General features: G+C 44.6%; 1 protein-coding gene across 1 annotated transcript in view; it reads right to left on the bottom strand.

The window, feature by feature from the left end:
* The window catches only part of PRDX3 (peroxiredoxin 3), a 61,882-nt gene that overhangs the window by 22,841 nt on the left and 17,955 nt on the right, over positions 1-21,086 (bottom strand). The window contains exon 5 of the mRNA XM_085602922.1: positions 4,933-5,036. Within this exon, the coding sequence (XP_085459048.1) occupies positions 4,933-5,036 (104 nt within the window). The remainder of the gene's footprint in view (positions 1-4,932; positions 5,037-21,086) is intronic.

Below are 21,086 nucleotides of genomic sequence, written 5' to 3'. Positions count from 1 at the left end.
GGCAGAAATCTGTTTCTCAAGGGCCTCTGCGTACACCTCAATCAGCTGCTGGGCCAGAAGCTCTTTGTATGTCTTGTAAAATTTCCCGGTGAAGCCGTCCAGCCCAGGGGCAAAGGAACAGCGGATGGTATCAATGGCACCAAGAACGTCGGCATCTGAGATTGGTTCTGCAAGGAAGTCTTGCATGTGTTTTTCCAGATAACCCAATGCAATTTCTGACAGATAATCTTCCTGTGCCAAAGTGTCATGCCCTGTTCTGGTGGTATACAAGGCCGTGAAATAATCCGGGAATTCATCACGAATCTCCGAAGTCGAGGAGAGTGTCTGATATGTAGAAGAACGCAGCTCAGTGATGCAGGCTTTACTGTAAAGGGGTCTCAAGATCTGTGCCAGTACACAACCCAGTCGCTCTCCCTCTCCGTACCGCCTGGTGGTTTGATACTTGCCTAGATACAATATTTCACGGTCCGCGGCCTCCCGGAATTCTATAAGGAGAGCTAACCGTCGACCTGTTGCGTCCGGAACAGCAGAGTGTAAGGTGGAGGCATCTAGGTCAGCAAGGTCGTGTTCGATACGGGAGATCGTGGTGCGGAGACTTTTAAGCACTCCTGCGTGTTTTGCTATGCAAACGCCTCTAATGTATGCTTTGTAGCCCTCCCACAGGACTGTCCAAGTGTCAAGTGAGCCATTAATGATAGTGAAGTAGTCTTCAATGGCTTTGCGCACTTCTTCAGTGAAAAAGTCATCGAGAAGAGTGCGACTCAGGAAGCGCCATTGTCGTTCAAAACACTCCGGAAGTGGGACCTGCAGGAGGAGCTGGACCGGGGAGTGGTCAGAATACATCCTCGGGAGCGTCTCAATTGTCCGGTACCAGTTAGAAATGCCTGGGGAAACCAGCCAGAAGTCAGTTCTCATCCAGGTATTATATTGACCAGCGTAATGTGTATATTCGGTGATGTCGGGGTTGCGCAGGTGCCAAATATCTCGGAGAGAGCGCTGCTCGACTAGGGCCAGGAGGGCGCACCGCGCACGCGTATTAGTGTCAGGGGATGTGGTAGTACCATCTAATACAGGATTAAGGAGCAAGTTAAAATCCCCTCCCAGCAAGAGTAAGCAGGGTTCTAATTTTAGTAGTTGAGCATGCAATGCATGGAAAAAATCAGGAGAGTCAGTGTTTGGGGCTTACACGCACACCAGAGCCATCCTGTGCCCCATGAGAGATCCCGTGACAATGATGTATCGGCCATCGCTATCCCCCCATAACAGAACCCAAGCTGAAGGGGACCCTTTTGTGAATAAGGATGGTCGTGCCTCTAGCACAGCCGCTAAAATTGGAAAAGAACGTGTGTGTCCCCCAACTCGCCGCAAATCGGAGCAGGTCAGTTTTAGGCAAGTGCGTTTCTAGTAAATAGGCGATATCTACTCTGTGCCTGAGAAGATAACTAACAACAAGTCTCCTTTTGCGATGATCGTTGAAGCCTCTGACGTTCCAAGCCATCAGGGACAAACCTTAAGGACCAGCTACATTACCCAGTTGAACAATTGGGGGAGCGTAACATCGAGTCATGCATATAAAACAACCATAATAAAAAAAATCTGTGACAGTGAACGATCCTGCAGCCAACTATAAAACGTTGAAACAATGACCATTTTCCCCAGTCTGGAATAGATCTGCCTATCCCACCTCCACCCCACACCCAGCCACGTCCAAAAGGGAGCGAGGCAAACCCCAAATTTGAATACGCATCAAGATGTACCAATAGACTTCAAGCTGCAATAGAAAAACCCCAACCCGGTACATCCGAATCCCAAGAAATTAAACCAAAAGGTGTACACCACGAGGGGAGGCAACGCCATGCCAGTCAAAAGTCAATAGAAACATTTTGGAATGATGAACATTAATATCCCAAATTAAGAATGACCTCGGTCGATCGCCCAGTAGGATGCGACAGTCAGCCTGTGCCAGAGCTTGAAAACAGTTCCATGCTTGCGTTGGATCTCTGCCCTGGGGTGAGGAGCTACTCTCGTCTGCCCTTGCCTGGCTGCTGTTCTGTCTGTAAATGTGGCAGAATTCCTGTGCCTCCGTGGGTGCGTTGAAAATTTGTGACCGGCCGTTGACATCGACTCGCAGTCTCGCCGGGTACAACACGCCGTATTTCAGACCCAAGTTCCTGAGTGTGGCCTGACCCCATTGTATTTACAGCACCATGAGTGTGAAGTCAGGGTAGAGCACTACTTTGGAGCCTTGCCAGTCCGTGTCCCCCTTCTCTCTGGCGAGGCGCAATGCTGTGTCACGGTCGCGAAAGTTCATTATGCGGGCAATGATGGGCTGTGGGGGAAGGCCAGGATTTGGTCAAAGGCCCAGTGAGCGGTGTGCGCGCTCCACCACTAAGCCTGGGGTGAAGGCCTCCCTGCCAAACAAGTATGGTTTCGACGAAGACGCGTTGTGGATGCAGGGTCTCTCCCCGCGTGTGTCTGAGACTCAGGGCCGCGGGAGGTGAGCGACAAGCTGCATAGAGGCAATGCGGCCCAGAAGACGGACTGTTGGGGCGGAGCAGGGCATAAAGGAGAAACCCAAGGCCAGATGCCAGAGTCACAGGCCGGGAACCAGCTGGCCGCCCGCCTTCACAGAGGCGACGCCGGACAACGGGTACAGCGGCTCAATCGCCAAAGCCCCCCGGCCCGCACTCACTGCAGTCTGAGATCATGATCCCCAGGCCCAAGACGGGCCCTGTCCCACGGGGCTTATGGGGCAGTAGGGTCGGGTGATGCGGGCCGAACGGGCCACAAACCAGCGGGATGGAGGAGCACTCGGGGGGGGGGGGGGGGGAGGAGGGGGGGGGAGGGAGGGGGAGAAGAGCACAAGCCGTAACCAGTGCCTGACGGACTCACCCCGATTATCGGCGTATCGTCAAGCCGAGAGTTTCGCTGTCGCAGGCATCTGCGACCAAAGTGGGCCGCGCTTGCAGCGGGAGTGGCTCAGACGATGCTTCACTCCTCCCCGCCGGGCGTTGATCGCATGCCACCCCGTCTAGCCGCCATCCGGGCTCAATCCAAGTATAGCTGTGCGATCGACACGGTGTGGGCAGCCCCCTGGTGCCAGGCAGAGCTGAGATCTCTTGATTACGGGGATATTACTGCTGGACTGTGGGCGACTGGCGGAGCTTCAATGCCTCGCGACCATGTTGGTCGGTGGCTTGGCCACACCCTATTTTCTGAACATTTAATAAGATAACAATTGTGACTGTGGAGTTTTTGTTTCCCATTTTCACAAGTTCATCCTCCCTACATTCTTTAAGAGGTTTTTAAATGAAGTGCTTCAAAATCCTGTGCTGCCAAAAAGGCTTTTGAACATATGCTTGCATTGACAGCCACTGCAACCAAAAAATACAAACTAATCTTAAAAGTAAATGCAATTGGGTAAACACGCACATCTTTGTTTACTGTTAGTCTGAAGCAAGCAGTCATCTTTCTTTTAGCAATGCTCTGTACACTTAACACCCCCCCCCCCCCCCCCCCCCCCCTCCCCAGTCTTTAGAGTTTGGACTCTCCTAAAACAACACGTGATTCAGAAGGAGATAATGTGGTAAGGCTTTAATCAACTGCTCAATTCTATCTCAGATCACCCTAGAAAGTGGGTTAGAACCACCTAATGTCGAGAAGCCTGTACAGAAACTACTCTGACAGACTTTTTACCATCTCTGCCTCTGAGAATACGGATGAGACACAGTTTGTGGCCCTTTCACAAGCGTTTTCTATCACACCATAAGAAGCAGAACTAAAAAAACACTAGAAGAGCCATAAGAGCAATTCCTGTATTTCCTATCAGACTTTTTGAGGGATGGTCTGTAATTGGATTAAAGATGGACAGGCGAACACTAGCGTTCAGCCTTATAAAATGCAAAACTATTAACTAACCCTCTCTGTAAACCGAGAAGGTAAGAATTTACCAATTGATGGCTTTAGGGGGGGGGGGGGGGGGGGGTTGATGGAGGCATTAGCTCTATCGTCTGACCAAAGGATGTTGGACTTCTGGGTGAGTAAATGGGATACTTTGGATTCATCCTACAAGTAACCCTCATCGCCTTCTGCATCCAGTGAGAAACACTGTGATTAACATGCTCTCTAATTGAATACATTCAAGTTGACTTAATTCCTCTGCGTTTACTGTACTCTTTGCACGGAACATCCTTTTGATGCCAACTAATCGCCTGGTGGCAATTTCCTGGGAGCTACCAGTTTTCTAAGCCACCATTTCTCAGGGACAGCAACAAAGAAGATTTAAGTGGTGTATCCACTGTCAGGAGCTTCAGTGCCTAGGACCTTTTGGCAGGTATAGGTTCATACATATTTGGATAAGATAGGCACTATGGGAAGTTCACTTTAGCTTCTAAATTGATTGTGACCAAAAGAACCTATAAAAAAAAAAAGCAGATTCATTCAGGCATGGATCTCCTTACTTCTTTTTCTCAAGTCCCATACAAACTATTTTAAGATCTTTGACTTGTGTTATTCATGTAAAGGTAGCAAATTGTGCTGAAATTGGCATAATTTATATGAGACATACACAACACCTCAATAGATGTGACTTTATGACTGAATCGATAACACAAAGATTCAAGTGGAAAGCAAAACAAATAGACTTGAGACACAGAGCTAAAAAATTGAAGTAAAAATAAAACTTTAAGCACCAAGGAAAAAAGAACTGTTTAATGCAAAGTAAAAAGAGAAGGAAAGGGACCAAAAACAAAGGCGCTGAGAAGATGGGGGCAAGGAGTAACACAGAGCTGGAGCAGAGTCCTATCAAGAAGGGGATTATCAGGGAGAGGTGACAGAAGTATTCTAGAGAAGAGTACTGTAAGATGAATATCCAGAAGTGCAAAATGCCAGCAGCTGTTGCACACACAAACTAATGATCAAAATGCTCCTTACCTCAATGCTATCCCTTGACCCTCCAGAAGGACTCCATAATCTCGAGAAATCTGCTTTGTAAGATCTGACAGAAGCGAGATATGCATCTTTCCCAATCCGCCATTCTAGAAGGTAAAAGCGAGATAAACATGACAATGACAGTTTTCTTTTAAGACCGGTGCACCCACTTCATGCAATCATTTCCGATCACAAATACATATACTTTCACACAGAGGCAATGCCCCAGACAGCAAAGCTACCGATTTTTAAAACACCCGTTTCCAGGCTTAACTCCCACCAGCACACGCTTCTGACCTAGTGACCATGGTATTTTATCAATCACGTCTTTTGCCGATGTCCGATCTTAAGCCAATGTAGAATAGGTTTATAATTAGTGGTTTTATAAATCATAAAACATCCTGCATTCCTGCTACTTCCCTGCATTTGAGACTGTTCAGGTGGGTCGGGTAGTTGCTCCCTAGTTTTAAGAGTTGTTGCAGGTCATCTTTACTCAGCACACACTTGTGTGTCATTTGGTTAACGAGCTTTTGCAGGTATTCGGGTTATAAATCTTTTAACTATGCAAGGTAATCTCAATCTGACGCTTTGTTCCAGTTTCCAGCCATATAAAGTACTTGTGTGTGACTCTTGTTACCAAAGGAAGTGAGGGATGGATGACTTAGCTGTGGTTGGTGCGGTGTTTCTGATCTTTTTTAATTTTGCCTCAAAGGCGGTGTCATTTTTGCAGTGCTGGGATGAAGTGTAATACGCTTTCTTGGTTGCCTTCAGTTTTGTCACTTGTTGAAATATTTTAAATTACTGTTTTGTTTTTATGTGTAGTCCAGCAATAGGATAGATTGTGCCTTTTTTGCCCCCCAGGCTTCATTAGGACTACTCATGTGCCCTAGAGCTGGTACTGTCAAAAGAACTGTTGATGGACAGAACGCAGAACAAGGTCATACATTTTTGATATTTGATATTTGAGGGGGTATTTCTAAAGCGCAGCGTTCGCTCCGGAGGGAGCATCATGGCGCTGCATTAAACCCAGTTCAGAGATCTGGGCCTAAATCCATTGTTTTTTTGCTCACCATGCCATTCCAGTTTGGACCCAGCCATATGCAAATCAGTCTTGACCCTGTGCCCCATGGGAACAGTCCAGCCCGAACTGCCAGTCCAGGTCCTCCCTGAACTGGATACAAGCATCCTAGGACCGGTTTCGGGATTTCACCCCTCTTCAGCCAGGATAGCTTGATTCCAGTGGCATGGAGAGCACGGGACTCGTGTCTGAGCATACCCGTCCCACTCGGGGTGACTAATGCAAAAACTGTTGATGGACAGAATGCAGAACAATGTCATACATTCACCCCAGTACAGAGATCTGGGCCTAAATCCATCGTTTTTTTGCTCACCATGCCATTCCAGTTTGGACCCAGCATATGCAAATCAGTCTTGACCCTGTGCCCCATAGGAACAGTCCAGCCCGAACTGCCAGGCCAGGTCCTGTTAGCTGTATCTGATGTCCCCTCCTGTGCCAGGATGTGCCCCAGTCTCTTCACCTTGGCTCGATGACAGCGGATCCACTTACTGGCAGCCTTTAAAGTCGGATTTGTTTTTCTAGACTAGTTGAAGCTACAGCAGTGCGGTCTGGTGTTCATTTAACAGCTCAACAGGGGCGGTTCCTGCCTTGGAGCGTTGCCCCACTCATATTTTGGCCCCCTGAACTCCACTTTATGTGTGTATTAAATAAACTTTCATTAAAAAAAAAATACTTTGACTTTCCTTTATCTTCATGTGTGCCCGGGTGCCCGTAGCAGTCTGAGTCATCCTTCAGCCGTTGGCATCAGCGGCTGTGAAGTGGGTGGAATTTCCGTTACTGAGACAATCGAACGAGTGCACGGCACCTAGGCCCAAAGAGCGCATCTCAGGTTGGCCGGCTACCTCTCTTCGGCCAGCCCGACATGCGCTCGAGGCCAACTGCACCTGCACATTAGGGACTGGGGACTGATCAAAGCTGCAAACCCCGGTCTCCTATTGAGCGGGGAATTTGCCTGCTTAAGCCAATCCGCTGCTTTCATGCTGACTTACAACAAGGAGGCAGTGTCTGGATTGGTGCCAGACGTGATTGCTCGGCCCAGTTTAGGTCTCTTCAGAAACCGTGGTACCGCGGGGGTGGGAGTCTCTGCCCACGGAGCAGGACCAACTACCTTAAGGCTTCTTGTAAAGCCACGCAGTGATTGGCCATTTCTGCCGTTGCTGGGCAGGGCTGCCCCGCCAGTGTTTCTACCCCCTCTTCCAGTGCGCCAAAAGTTGGTGCGAGAGGGAGCCCACCATACGGAGTAGACAACACCTCACATTTTTGCCCTGACTCCGATCACAAGCGCATATCATCCGATCAATGAGTGGAGTCCATCTCTCTAATCGTGTGAGTGATTCAGGTGAGTTCGATCAATCGAGCTATTGCCCTGCAATTGATATGCCTGCTTCATGATGAAGGTCCGCACTGCAGTATGTGCATGCCTGAGTGTGTCTCGAGGAAGGGAGACCCATTAGAGATAGTCTAGTCTCCCCATGCAAAAACTAGTCTCAGGAGCATGCATCGATAGCAAGCAGGTCAGAGCACGTTGGTCGGGTGACATTGACGTCCGAAGGACTGCTGGAGGATGAAGCAGAGACTGCAAGTCAAACTCTCTTAAAGGGTATGGGCCATGTGAGGGTTAGAGTGCCCTGTTTACCTGTCTGTCACGCTATCACTTCTGAGAGCCTAGAGCATGTTTTCCATCATTTGGCTGATTTAAGCCTCCACTTTCTCTTCCTCAAAGTCCTCCTTTCTCTCCCTCTCACCGCCTTCGGACCCAGGGTCAGATTGGCATAAGGCAATCTGTACGTGTCATGTGAGCTGGCCTCACTGGTGGGCTGGTTTTAGCGGTTTGTGGACTTTTCAATGTCTGGTGGGCAGGTTTTTACTATTTAATTTTTCGGATTAAAAAAATGCACACGTTACTTACCATTTGCTTCATACCGTGATTTTGTACAAGCCAAGTTCGAGTGAAGACTCACTGAGCAATATAGCTCAGCAGTCTGAGTCTCGTCTCACTTCGACACTCTTAGTGAATCATGTGCCAAACGCGGTTAACAGTTTGCACAAGTTTGCGAAGCCAAAGACGTGAGACCAGATGGAAAGTGACCTCTGCTGTGGCCACTGACCAGGCTTAAGTTGCATATGGCTGGGTGGGATTATGTGTGTGGCGGGGAATCTGAAGGGCACGACGGACATGAACTAAAAGACAACCATTCCGACAGTGAAGGAGACGACCCAATGTCCCAAAATGGCAGGTTAGTGTGGTTGGCAAACAAAGGAATGATTGATGTGACGCTTGATATGGGGTCAGCACTGCTACTGCTATAGAGAGCTTTCTGTAACCCGAAGTGCACAGCCTTTTCTAGAGTGCGTGCCGGTTCCATATCAAACGTTGTTTCAATATTTTCAACCTCTCATGCAGTCTCTATCCCTCTCGTTTCATTCTTAACTTCCATTTAAAATTGCAAAGGAATTGCAAGCTGGAAGGTATTGCACACCTTAAAGTATGCAAGTACAGCTTGAAACCGGGGGCACTCAATTTCTTGCTTAGTTGCCAGACACATTTGTTTTCCTAGTTCAATTAAAATATTTGAAAAAGGCATTAAAAATATATAGGGATTTCATGCTTTATACTGTGATTTCAGGCTTCGCAAATTGCAGATATGTATGCCTTAAAACGGATATAGCTACTTTGTTCGTCTTGGAATACAGGGTCACTCAACCAGATACTCCTAATGCTTCGAAATGTCAAATACAAACACACTGAAAACATGGTAATGTGGACGTAAACAAACAACCGAGAACTTGCTGCTATGCAGCGGCCTCATGTCACACTCCCTCCTTCTCCATCCATTGAAATAATGCTTTAGCAGAAGTGTAAGGCAAGAGTCTCCTGTGCTGTGAAACCGAGGGAGGGGCAGACAGCAAAACAAGCCTTCTTGCCAGCGTGCCTGCATCCCAGAAAGAAATGTAAATGCGCTCAACTGGTCACTCTGCATATGTAAAGGGTGCCTGGAAGCCGGTATTGCCTTTAATTGATGGAATCTCATGAAGCTTCCTGATTCAAGTTTATTTTTTTTGAGAGGTAGTGTAAGGGAGCACCACCTATGATTTGTAATGTGTGTGCTTTTAAAAGACAGTTACCAAAAAATTGCTTCCTGATGACACATTTATTATTTTTGAGGGGTATTGTAAGGCAGCTACCAGCTAAGCTGTGAAGTGTGTGCTTTTAAAAGACAGTTATGAAATAACTGCCCTACTTAGAGTCTGCAAAAAATCTTTATTTTGGAAACACTTTATCATAGTGTCCAATCAGACAAATCACAATAACTTGTGTTTACTCAGTAGATTTTATTTGTAAAGGTATATCAATAAATAAGGAAATCCTAGATGTACTCAGTAGTGTTATCTTAAAGTCTGTTATGAAGTTCTGCGGCTATATTAAATAAGCAACTACCTACATCATCATATGAAATCTTTTTTCAGGTCATAACTACACCTACACTTTCACAACTGCCTCATTGACCTTCTTGCTTTCTCAAATTTGCTTGAAAATGCACCATTTGCCCACTCTTTTAAAAAAAAAAAACTTCTCGGGGTGAGTCCCGACACCGACCCCCCCCCCCACCGAACCTCCATTATGACAGTCAGGCTCGCTCGCCACAGGACACTCAGCCGTTACTTTTGCGCCCCACAAGTTTCAGATGTCAAGGAGTTGTTAAAGGCTTGCCTAACTGAAGGCAAGGACCTAAATCAGTTGAAGAGTTATCGGTATGGTCATCTTCCTCAAGCTTCTACATATGTGTTTGCCAGCGAAACAGAGTGTAATTAGATCTGAGAACACAGTGACAAGGGCTTAGACTGGGCACCAAAGTGTGATGTCTGCAAGCCACAGGTACTACAATGTACGGTGATTTCTAACTAATCGTGGAGGCAGAGATCATGCTAGTGATGCGGGTTTCACAGAAGCTGTCAAATACTTCTGTGGGTTGTTGTTTCTGTAGTTAATCCATCCAGAGCTGAAGCCCCCCAGTAGTACCATATATTGTATTAAGGATTGAGTGGCTAAAACTAGGTCCGTGATTTCTATCAAAAAAGATGTAGAGCTCAATCCCGACTTCCGTAGAATGTCAACAAGATGAAGTATGACACTGGACTAACAGAGCATCCGGTGGTCAGATGTTCTATGGAGCAGTAGCTGGCATCTGAAAATTCAGTGTATCATGGATTCTCGGAGTTGAATATTTCCACTCCACCGCTTACAAAGGTGTCTCTAGCCTCTCCTATTTCTGTGGGAGATATTGTACATAACTGCAAGAGGTCATCAAAGAGGGCAGGTGCATATTTGATGACCTAGGGCTCAGTCAGTTATCACATGACACAGCTTCTATACGTCAGCACGTCATGGAATTTAAATAAACACTTTTAGCTCAACAGTGCTTGTAGGTCACTGTGGCACCACTTTGAGGGTTCAGCTGAGGTGGAATTTGTGACAGCAGGTAGGCCTGTGGCAGTGTCAACAAGGACTTGTCGCCCGCTTCAATGATGCTGCTGTATGAGAGAAGTCCATTAGGTCAGCGGTCAGAAAGTGTACCATTTTGTCTTACAAGTTTGTTCTATTTCAACTATCCTGTTTGGGGTCAGCTCTACTACTCGGATTGAGCACATCTCTTCCGCAAGTTAAGGACCAGTGAAAATACTGAGCGGGATGGTGAGCACAGTCCACAGCTGCAACGGATGTTGTGTCGGATATTGTCTAAGATGACCACTCTCCCTCAAGCACTTAAGATGATTAAAAAAGGATTAAAAACAACTGCGTTTGTCACAACCTAGGATCACAATAAGGTGAGTCACTTACAGCACCCATTGCTTAGATGTCTTAATCGAACCAGACATCCTTCATCAACATCTTGGAAGAACATTCATTTAAATCACTAATATTTTCATGGCAGAAGTTAAGGATTTTTTGATTAATAAAATGAGGCATGCTCAGGATGAACAATCAGACTTTACCTCAGTCTTCAAATACAATTGTAAAGTTTTGATTGATTGCCACGAGTCTTTACCGTTTCTTGTTTAAAGACTGAGATCTGCCAATGTTACATCTCTGTGTGTGCAGCATCTCGAAATGTGCTGTGTTCACTGGTACTACTCCAAGTGAAGGAGGTGTGGTCCAACTGCTAAATAGTGAATTACGAGGGCAGGAGACAGATGTTTATTTTCTAACATCTCAAAACACTTTGGGATCTTGTACAGATCACATTTGTCTCAACTGTTTCTACTGCGAGGTTCATTCATCAGCCTTTCAATAAAAGAAAAAAAATTAAACAAAAAAAAAGTATATATATATATATATATATATATATATATATATATATATATATATATTATATTATCTACTGGCAGTCGCCAGTAGATAGTTATAGTTACAACCTAGTTTCCATAGGAAATCTCAAAATTCTATCTTGAATAACTTTGGCGCCGGTTGACGAATCCTCGCGTAATTTTCAAAACTAATGGGGCGCTCCGCTCGGCTCCTACCCTGAAAGTCTCGGGGTGATTCGTCAAGCGGGGGCCGAGAAAAAAGGGGGGTCCCAAAACGCGTTTTCCCCATGTTATTTTCCATAGGACCTTTAGACACAGCTACAGCCCGAACGGCTGAACAGAATTACGTGAAATTTGGCAGAGAGGTAGCCATAAGGTCAAGGAAGTGCCTTTTGCAGGACTGGTGTAAATCAGTTCAGTATTTCCTGAGAAAATAGCATTTAAAAGCATATCAATATCTATGCGCGCGCACCGTGCGCGCACCCTGCCGTGCGCAATTCTGATTGGTTGTTAGATGTCGGTAAAGATTCGAATCTGTCGAAACCAGGAAGTGTCGGCCGCCATTTTGTCTCTCGCAGTCTGAGGGTGAAAAAAAAAGGTGGAGAACGTGAAAAGGGGGCAGAGTGGACAGTTCCTGACCCCCTAGCCTTGGTCAGGGGGTCACAGAAGGACCCCCAAGGGAGGAAAAAACAATCTTTTTTATTTTTTAAAAATCGCGAGGTGCGCGCACCCTGCGCGCACGGCACGAACTGCGAACCGTGGGTGCTCGGTGCGCGCAGCGCACCGAGCGCCCACAGCGTGCGCAGGGTGCGCGCACCTCGCGATTTAAAAAAATTAAATAAAATTCACGGTGCGTGCACGGTGAAAAACCTGAAAAAAAATAATTAATAAATACATAACTTAGCATTTAAAAAACCGTACAAATTCACTGAAGAAACCATAGGTTTCACACACGTTATAGTTAGCTGGACATTACACTCGTAAAAAACCAATAAAATTCCCCCGTTATAGTTACTGCAGGCAACTATAACTCACGCGACCGCAATCCTCTGCTGATGACGTCAGATATTACATCACTGATGACATATGTGTCTTTATGAAAAATAAATATTTGTAATATATGTATAGCTAAAGATTAATGAAAGAAGACATGGGTAAATAAGTGTCTAAATACAGTGATGTAATATCTGACGTCATCAGCAGAGGATTGCGGTCGCGTGAGTTATAGTTGCCTGCAGTAACTATAACGGGGGAATTTCATTGGTTTTTTACGAGTGAAATGTCCAGCTAACTATAACATGTGTGAAACCTATGGTTTTTTAAGTGAAATATATATATATATATATATATCTATCTATATATATATATATATATATATCCTCGTTTCACACTTGAATTATGTTCTCCCTCTGTATCCACTGCAACCAGTAACTCCCTGCTACAAAACACCTGCAACCTTTTGATCTATGATGTCAATTTCCTAGCCATGATCTATGCGTGGGGTGTGTCTGTTACTTGTAAGTGTGTGGAAGGTATAATGGCAATATATTTCTACTTAGTGCTTTGTTTCTATAAGATTTCAGAGACACTGTTTCATGTGAATCTTTTAAAAAAATATACTTTTGCCAAATCTACTGTACAATTTCACATAGTTCTAAGACATATACATTAATGCCATTTAATAATTACTGTCAACAATGGTATGCAAGCAGCCACGATTCTCTTACGACCTCATTCTTTTAATTTCATGAACATTTCCAGTAAATATGTGGAAAACAAAGCAACCGCTCTGTGAAATCATAAATTTGTCTAGCTTTTGGGCTATTTTTAGATCTCGCCTGGCATGCGCTGGTCTGGCGAGACTTATTGAGAGGGCTTCAAAAAGTGCTACCAGGCCAGCCTAGAGCTACAGTGCATGTGCGCCGCGCTTTACCGCAATTACTTTCACTTTCGCGGCCGCTTTGATGTTTGATCGTTATCACTTTCACGGCCGCAGGGCCGCTTTGCATACCCAATAGGTCTCGCTTTTGGGACCTTATAAGTATTTAGTTCTGCAACTGTTGCATGGCTAAACACTTATAAGGTCCCAAAGGCGAGACCTATTGGCTATGCCAATGCTTGTTTTTTATTCGTGCTAGTGAGCCCAAACCATAAATGTGTGAACTCATCTCAGATTGTTTTAGAAAGCAGAGATTACACATTGTATTAATACAAATATTTGGTTACCTTTTTTATTTGCTAATTTATTTATAAACTTCGTTAACAAGACAAAGCCCAAGTAAATGTTATGTCTGTCATCCTAAAATGAAGCCTTCCCACCCACCAGCACAACTTGTCAAGAGATCCTAAATACAAGTTTGAAGTGTAAAAAAGTCTAATAGAGCTTAGTTCTGCACTGTTAGCATGTATTGTAAGCTATGCACTGGTTTTAGGTTTATTTATTATGCATGATTAATTAAAACCTTTGCATATACAGAGGTAAAATTCCACTCATTACTAATAAAATCACTATGTACAATAAAAACTTTTTTATCACGGTCGGTAAAAATTATTAGCACAATTTGCAAAAGTTAGCTATTGTTGCTATAGCAACTGTAGCTGAAGGTGACTAAGTCAGAATTTTATCTAAACTTGGTCTTTCGACGACTCAGTCCAGGTTTTTTTTCTCCAGTCTCTTTGTGGTAATGTCAAGAAATTTAATTAGCCTACAGTTTAGCTGCACCCGGTCAGGGTTAAAGCACAACATTAATGCTTGTCTGCATGTTCTGGCACCGTGTTGTTTAAAGACGGGTTTTAATAGGATACTCCTGATGTCTTTTAACTTTTTACAAATGCATATGATATGAATTGCATCTTCTGTCCGCTACTACATAGCCGGCATTGATCATTTTCATCCTCTCTCTCCCAGGGAGGCAAGAATTGATTGAAAGGGCCTGCCCCCAATCTTAATCGGAGGAATTTTTCCTTTACGATAGTTTTTAAGCCCACTTTCAGGTATGGTTGGGGTGTTAGGTTGTTGTAAGTATGTAAGACCATCCAGCCGTGCGATCTTTTAGCTAGAGTATTTTTATTCTCTAGTGCAGATAGGGTACGAGATACCTTTGTGACTGTTTTTTTAAAGATTTGATGGTTACCCTGGACTTCCCATAGTTCTATTAACCCCAATTGTTTTATAGCTTCCTGAAGGTATGCGTTTGCCGAGTATTTCTTGGGAGGGAAAGTTCTGTCCATAGTAGCTCGTTCAGGGATCCCTTAACATCGTGTTTAATTTTATGCCAGCATTTCACATAGGCTCCCATGCGCTCCAAGGACTGTTTTTGGAGTCCAAATTCTAGTCGAATTTGAGCGGGGGAGGCCGTTCTGGGGAGATGGAAAATTGCGCGATATGCCTTGGATATTATGTTTTCCAGGGTTGCGGCATCTTTTCCTTTCAGCGTTTCACTCCCGTAGTAGTTAGTTGGCTGGAATTTTGCTTGCATGATTTTAAGCAGGGGGTCAAATGACAAGTCCAGTAAGTGCTTCTTCAGGGGTTTGATTGTTAGGTATGTTGTTACCCCCTTTCTGCGCACAGCTTCTAGTTGAGGTTTTACTGAGTTATTCTGGTCCAGTATGACCCCTAAGTATTTGTAGTTAGCACCTTGATCCAGGCGGTGTCCGTCTAGGAACCAGCTGTGGTGTTTTCTCTTGTGGTAGTTAACCGCCATGGTTTTTGTTTTGTTGAAGTTTATTTTTAATGCGTTATCCTGCGAGAATTTTAAAGTGGCGTTCAGTAAGTGTTGTAGGCCAACTGGAGTTCTGCTGATCAAAACCAGGTCGCCTGCGTATAACAGGCAAGGTAAGGGAACATTCCCAAGTTTTGGTGCGTGGCCTACGCTGCTACTCAGTGTCTCTGGTAGATCTGCAAGATCGAATTGCGTGGGCGCTAAAACACATCCTTGTTGAAGACCTTTTGTGGTGGGAATTTTTCGCGATATTTTACCGCCATTTGCAAGCTTTATCCTAACCCATGTGTTGGTATGCAGGTTCCTTAATTGGGAAAGTAGGTTGGAAGGAATTCCCCAGCTGTCAAGTTTTTGCCATAGTTTAGTACGGTCGACATGGTCAAAGGCGGCGGTGAGGTCTATAAAACATAGGAAAAGTGGGTATTTTCCCTGTTTAGCCGCATCCATGAGCAGAGTCAGTGCCATTATGTTGGTAATAGTTCCTTGCCTTTTCCGAAAGCCAGTTTGGGTCAGGGGAATTAGCTTGTTGTCTTCAGCCTAGGTAGATATTTCTTTTAAAAGGAGCCCAGCAAAATATTTAGCCTCTATGTCAATCAGGGTAATTAAACGGTAGTTTTTTGGATCTGCCCTTGCCCCATGCTTGTAGATTGGGCTTATAATTGAGCCTTTCCATGAGTCTGGGATTATGGAATTTGTAGCTGCGTATTGGAAGATGGGTTCCAGTGCCTTGCTCCAGAAGTCCGGGTCACTTTTAAACAGTATTGGTAGAATGCCGTTAGGGACCTGGAGCTCCTGATGATCGGCCCTTTGCTATTTGTTCCATAATCAATTTGGTGTTTTGGGTCGTATTCTCTCCGTTTGTGAGTAATTCTGCTATAGCATCTATGGAGTGCTCTACATTTTGAACTGGCACTATTCCTTTGAAGTTATCAAGTGAGTACTGGCTGTGGAGGGCAAATTGATTATTAGTCTTGATGCAACTCCCAGAGGCTTGAGGTTTAAGGTGACTTATTAATTCATCGTTATTGTTGAAATGGTTAAAAAGAAAGTTCGCCCAGGCCTCTTCGGAAATGTTGGAATTAATTCCGCAATGCTGCGGTTGTTGCAGTTTATTTATTGATTGCCAAAATTTAGCACTGTTTTTTTGTTTGGCATCATATATCAATTTGGCCCAAAAATCATTGTTCTTTGTTGTGCGTCTTAGCCATCTTCTCTTTTTTAGGAGAGCTTTGGTTTCTCGAAGCGACTTTCGCAGGTGTTGGTTACCAGGTCGTCTCCGTAATTGTCTTAATGTGTAATTTATTGTTTTCAGTTTTTTCGAGTTTGGACTATTGTTTTCCCAGTTAGGACGGGCGTTTATATACGTTTTTGAACTTTTATTTACAGGAAATCTTTTTCCGAGTGAGACGGTGAAGGTCTCCCATATTTCCAATGGGTGGGCTAAGTTGTCTTGAGCTTCCTTCAGCACGTCTTTAGCCTGTACAGCTACGGGTTCTATGCTTGTTGAGTTACACCTAATACGGTGAAGATTTATTGTTCCCACCGAGACGATTATTGTTTCAGCCTCCTGGTGCAGTATGGCTGTAGAGTGAAGTACCATCTCTTGTGGCATGTGGTCGCTGAATGTGTTATTACCTATACTGAATGATACAATTTTATTGAACATAGTTAATGTAGTAAAAGTGAAATCAATTGTCGTTGATGTTTTGGAAGAGTGATACGTTGGAGCTGGAGGGTTATCTTCTTTGAATCGGCCGTTGACTGCCCTCAGATTTAGGTGTTCGAGTTCTGACAAGAAGAGTAATGAGCTCTTCGTAGATTTGTTTACCGATGCTTTGCCTTGGTTAGGGACTCCCCAAATGCCAGTCAAATCAAGGCAGAGATCGTCTTCCTGTGTTGTACCGAAGAGGTGCATGTTAAAATCTCCTGCCAGGATGACTTTGTCGGTATTTTCCTCATCCATTGTTCTTGCTAATTCTTTGACCACTTCCTTTGATGATTGTATTTTGTTTTTCGAATGAAGGTAGACGTTTATCAGTATTAACTTTTGAGTTTTCTGGTCAAGGGACATTTTGATTACTGAGGCTTGTATGCAGCTTGGGGAGGTGATTTGCATTGTTAGCGGGCGCATCTCGCCAAATTTCAGTATAGAGGAGAAGAGGAGTAGGCCGCCCGAACGGCGACCAAATCTGGTGTTTTTTATTGCAGGTTTGAAGCATGAGATATATCCGGGGAGGTCAAAGGGTGTATCCTCACAGGTCTCCTGGAGTAATATAATATCGAACGTTTTGAGGTAGTTCAAGAATTCCGGGTCATGTTGCTTGGAGCTTAGGCCATTAATGTTCCAGGTGCTTATTTTAATTTCATGAAGGTCCTTGTAAGGGAACAGTGTAGGCGATGTCTTTTGTCAGTTTGAATTTGTTAACAATATAGTCCGTTGTAAATCTTGCCTTCGGCTCATGGCCGAAGAGTCCTTTAAGATGAACTGGTTGACTGTTGGAGTGCAACTTCTTGCACCCCTTAAAATTGACGTTGTTGTGCGTTGTGGGCTATCTGAAGTTAAAAATGGGGTTGGGTATTGTGGTTTGGGCACTATTGTTAGTGCTATCCCCCAATTTTGAAATATTGTTACTTCTTTGCTGATTCTAGCTGCTATCTCCGGTGTTTTCCAAGTTGTTTTGGAGGCTTCCGAGTGTGTTAAGTTGTAATTTGGTAGAAATTCAACAAACAATAGGTCGGAGCTATGAATCGTTGTTAGGGACGGAATGGCTTGTAAGAGGCGTAGTATGTTCCCCCTATTTAGAGTGTCTATCCGACCACGCGACTTATATCTGGGGGCAAAAATAATCGTGTTGGAGACCTCTATTTTGATGTGATCGTCGGTTTGGTGTCTGCTTGGAGAGGCCACACTTCTGGCTTGGGGTGCACTAGAGCTATCTTGTGCGCGATTATCCGGGCTACTTTTTTTATTTTCTTTTAGTGATTTAATTTGGGAGTGCCAACCTTTATCTTCTAGACCTCTGGGAGTAGACAAATATTGGATTTTTGATGATTCATGGCTTTGTGTTCTTACCGTTGACTCTTGAAGCTGTAAGCTCTCATTTACCTTGTTTGATATTAGGGCCTTTTTTTGCGTGGGCATAGATTGCTTATTTTCATGGGACTCCTGGGTTACGAGGATTAAGGATGTGTCCAGTTTGGAACAAACATTGATCTTGTCGCTGTCAATTGGACTTGCCAGTGATTGGTTTATTTTAATGCGAGTTTGTGGGTCAATTTACGTCGTCGTTCCAATTGAAGAGGGGTTTCTTGTAGGGCTTTCAACCGGGTGCAACGTAGGGGAATTTCGGTTGTTGGTTATTTTTGGTTTCGTTACTACTTGATCTTGTGACAGCCAGGTGAGCAAAGGTTGGGCGCGGGCCGTGTTTTTCTTTTTTCTCCCGTTCCTTTTATTTCTGTGGCCAGTGTTTTTCCCTGTGTTTTCCTTGCTAGGTGATGCTTGGTTTGTTGGAGCATTCCCTGAGGGGGAAACTTTGGGGGATTGCAGCGCCCTGTGCTAGTCTATTCCGTACATCTTAATCGAAGGTAAACTTTCGATTAGGGGTAGGTTTTCCGGGTGTTGTGCTGCTGATTTTGTTGTCTCCTTTGTAGGTGAAACCAGACTTTGTCTTGTTTGAGGTGTGACCGCGGCTATAGACAATATGTCACTAAGTAGTGATGGTAACATGGAGAGTTTATCTATAATTGGAGCACAGGTACAATCTTGCTGGAGGAGTTTGTCATTAAGAACTGCATCCTGTCCTCTTCTAATTAACCCGTTTAGGTCGGCCAACTTTGTGTCAATAGCAGATGTAAATTCTGCCAGGGTTTGGAGTACTGACAATTGTAGGTCCATTTTGTGTGACTGGTATTTTAATGCTTCTGTTGAGTATTGCATGGTACTAAGAATAGTTTCCCAGAGAACTTCTTTGGACTGTTTACGTTTGTCGCTGGCTTTTGCCTTTGGGCTGGTTTTGTTATTTTGAGACTTATTGTTATATGAGGCTACTAAGTCCTCCCATTCTTGGGAGGCTAGGAAGGACATGTCATAGTCCGAGTTATAGGCAGTCGCCAGATTAGACCTCGGTGAGGATTTTACGTCTCTTTCGCATTCCTCTTTCTCTGAGATTGTTGATTCCTTTCGACACCAGTCATTGTTGGTCTGCGCTTGTCTATGCCGTAAAATTAGGTCGTTTGCGTTTGGTCGTACTTCGCATGCGTAAGCTGGCTGATGTTGCGATTGACTATTGGGAAGTTGCGGTTGGCTAGTCCCTTGAGGGTGGAAGTCGACTGTTATTTGAGCTTTGCGTTCATTGGTTAATTGGCAATCTGAGGAGGTAGCGCAAGCGAGTAGCAGAGAAGATTGTTCTAGTATTTGGTCAGGGCGATACTCTGAATTCTGTGCGCTAGCCTGATTGATACTTGTGGCTGCGTTTTGCAGTTGTGATGGCGAGTTACATTTAGGTGTTGTCTCCAAGGATTGAGGATCCTTTGGTTTTTTAAGGCTCTCGTAGGGAATAGTTATTAAGGATACTTGCTTTGATGTTGGGGACAAGACTTGTTTTTTGTCTTTAGATTGCATCAAGGGACTGCAAGATTGTGTCTGTGTATAGTTTTTATCAATTTTGGAGGCAAAGGCCCCCGTGTCCGCGTTTTTAAGTTGAGCACAGGCTTCTATTACATTATCTGGTCCCGGATTTGATTTTTGTCCTTTTTAAGATGTCAACATTTTTTATAACGCGTTCTTTTGTGAACTGTACATTATGGAGGTGCCTGTTATCTGATTCATTTTGTTCAAGTTCTAGTTGTAATGTTAAGTTAGTTTTTTGTAAGTCCGTCAAATGGATTTGTGCCACTGTTTGCTTTAGTTTTGGTTTCGTATCAACTTCAGGGGTAGAATTAAAATTGAAGTTACTTGGGTCTAAGGGTGTTTGCAGGCCCTTAATGTTACTTGACTTGGAAAATATTATGGATGCTGGGTCTTTCAGAAACGCAAATTTGGTAAAGATCTTGGGTTGAAAGGAATACGAGTTCTTTTGCTTGGATGAGCCCTCTGTGTTTGTTACTCTTATTTCCTGGGTCTAGGCGTGAATCTCCCATATGGGTGGTTGTTTGATTGATTGTTGAATTTGATTTTGGCTTTTCGTTTGGTGCTGGCGTAGTCCGCTTAGTGTCGATTTTGAAATGGCCGGGTTGGTCTGGATTCCAGTTGGCTAGCTCATCATCCGCTGAGATTGTATTTCCGCTTGGATTTGGATGCGGTATAGGGTGTTTGTTGGTCTCAAGCTTAGCATTTTTTGCTTTCTGGACGTCCAGTTCGTCATTAACAAAAGCCTCAAAACTATATTCATGATTTCCGTTGTCTAGCATTTTTTTCCTTTTTGTTGGTTTCTTTGCTTTTTGTGCCAATTTAGTGCTAGATAGATCTTTTCTTGTCCTGCCGGATCTCATGTTTTTCCTGGGCGTGTGCTTCGGGATAGTAACCAAGTACACGTTTTATTTTACTGGGAGGTGATCGATACTGCCCAAAAAACAGTTTGTTGTTGTTATTGTTATTACGAAAGTAACTGTACTCACAAAATTAATTGATAGGTTGTTGTGTTCGGGTCATCTGGGTTTGACTCCTGCTTCTATGTACGTGTGTAGTTTCAGTTATCCAGTTTTCCAATGGGGCGCGCACCGGAGCCTCCACTCAGCCACGGCCTGATTGCCCACTAGTAAGGGAGGTAGGGGGCAGGGCGGGCCTAGGGGGTGCAGTGGGACTGGTCAAAGCCTGGAAGGCTTGCAGATTTCCTATTACACCTATAGCTTTCGCCACATGCAGTTTTTTCCAACAACAACAACAGCATCGGCGACTAAAGGATCTCACCAGGTTGAGGGATGAAGATTTGCCTGCTGCCCGCTAGTAATCCTCCGGGGGCAGCGCCTCCCCTCCGTTGACGGCGGACCTCTGCTCTGCTTCGCTCCGCTAGCGATTTCGGCTAGCAGCGGGGCCGTGATTAGTAGCCCGG

The sequence above is a fragment of the Triturus cristatus genome, chromosome 1_2 (assembly GCF_964204655.1).
Source record: "Triturus cristatus chromosome 1_2, aTriCri1.1, whole genome shotgun sequence".
Classification (NCBI taxonomy): Eukaryota; Metazoa; Chordata; class Amphibia; order Caudata; family Salamandridae; genus Triturus; species Triturus cristatus.
This window is presented reverse-complemented; position numbering and strand designations above follow the sequence as displayed.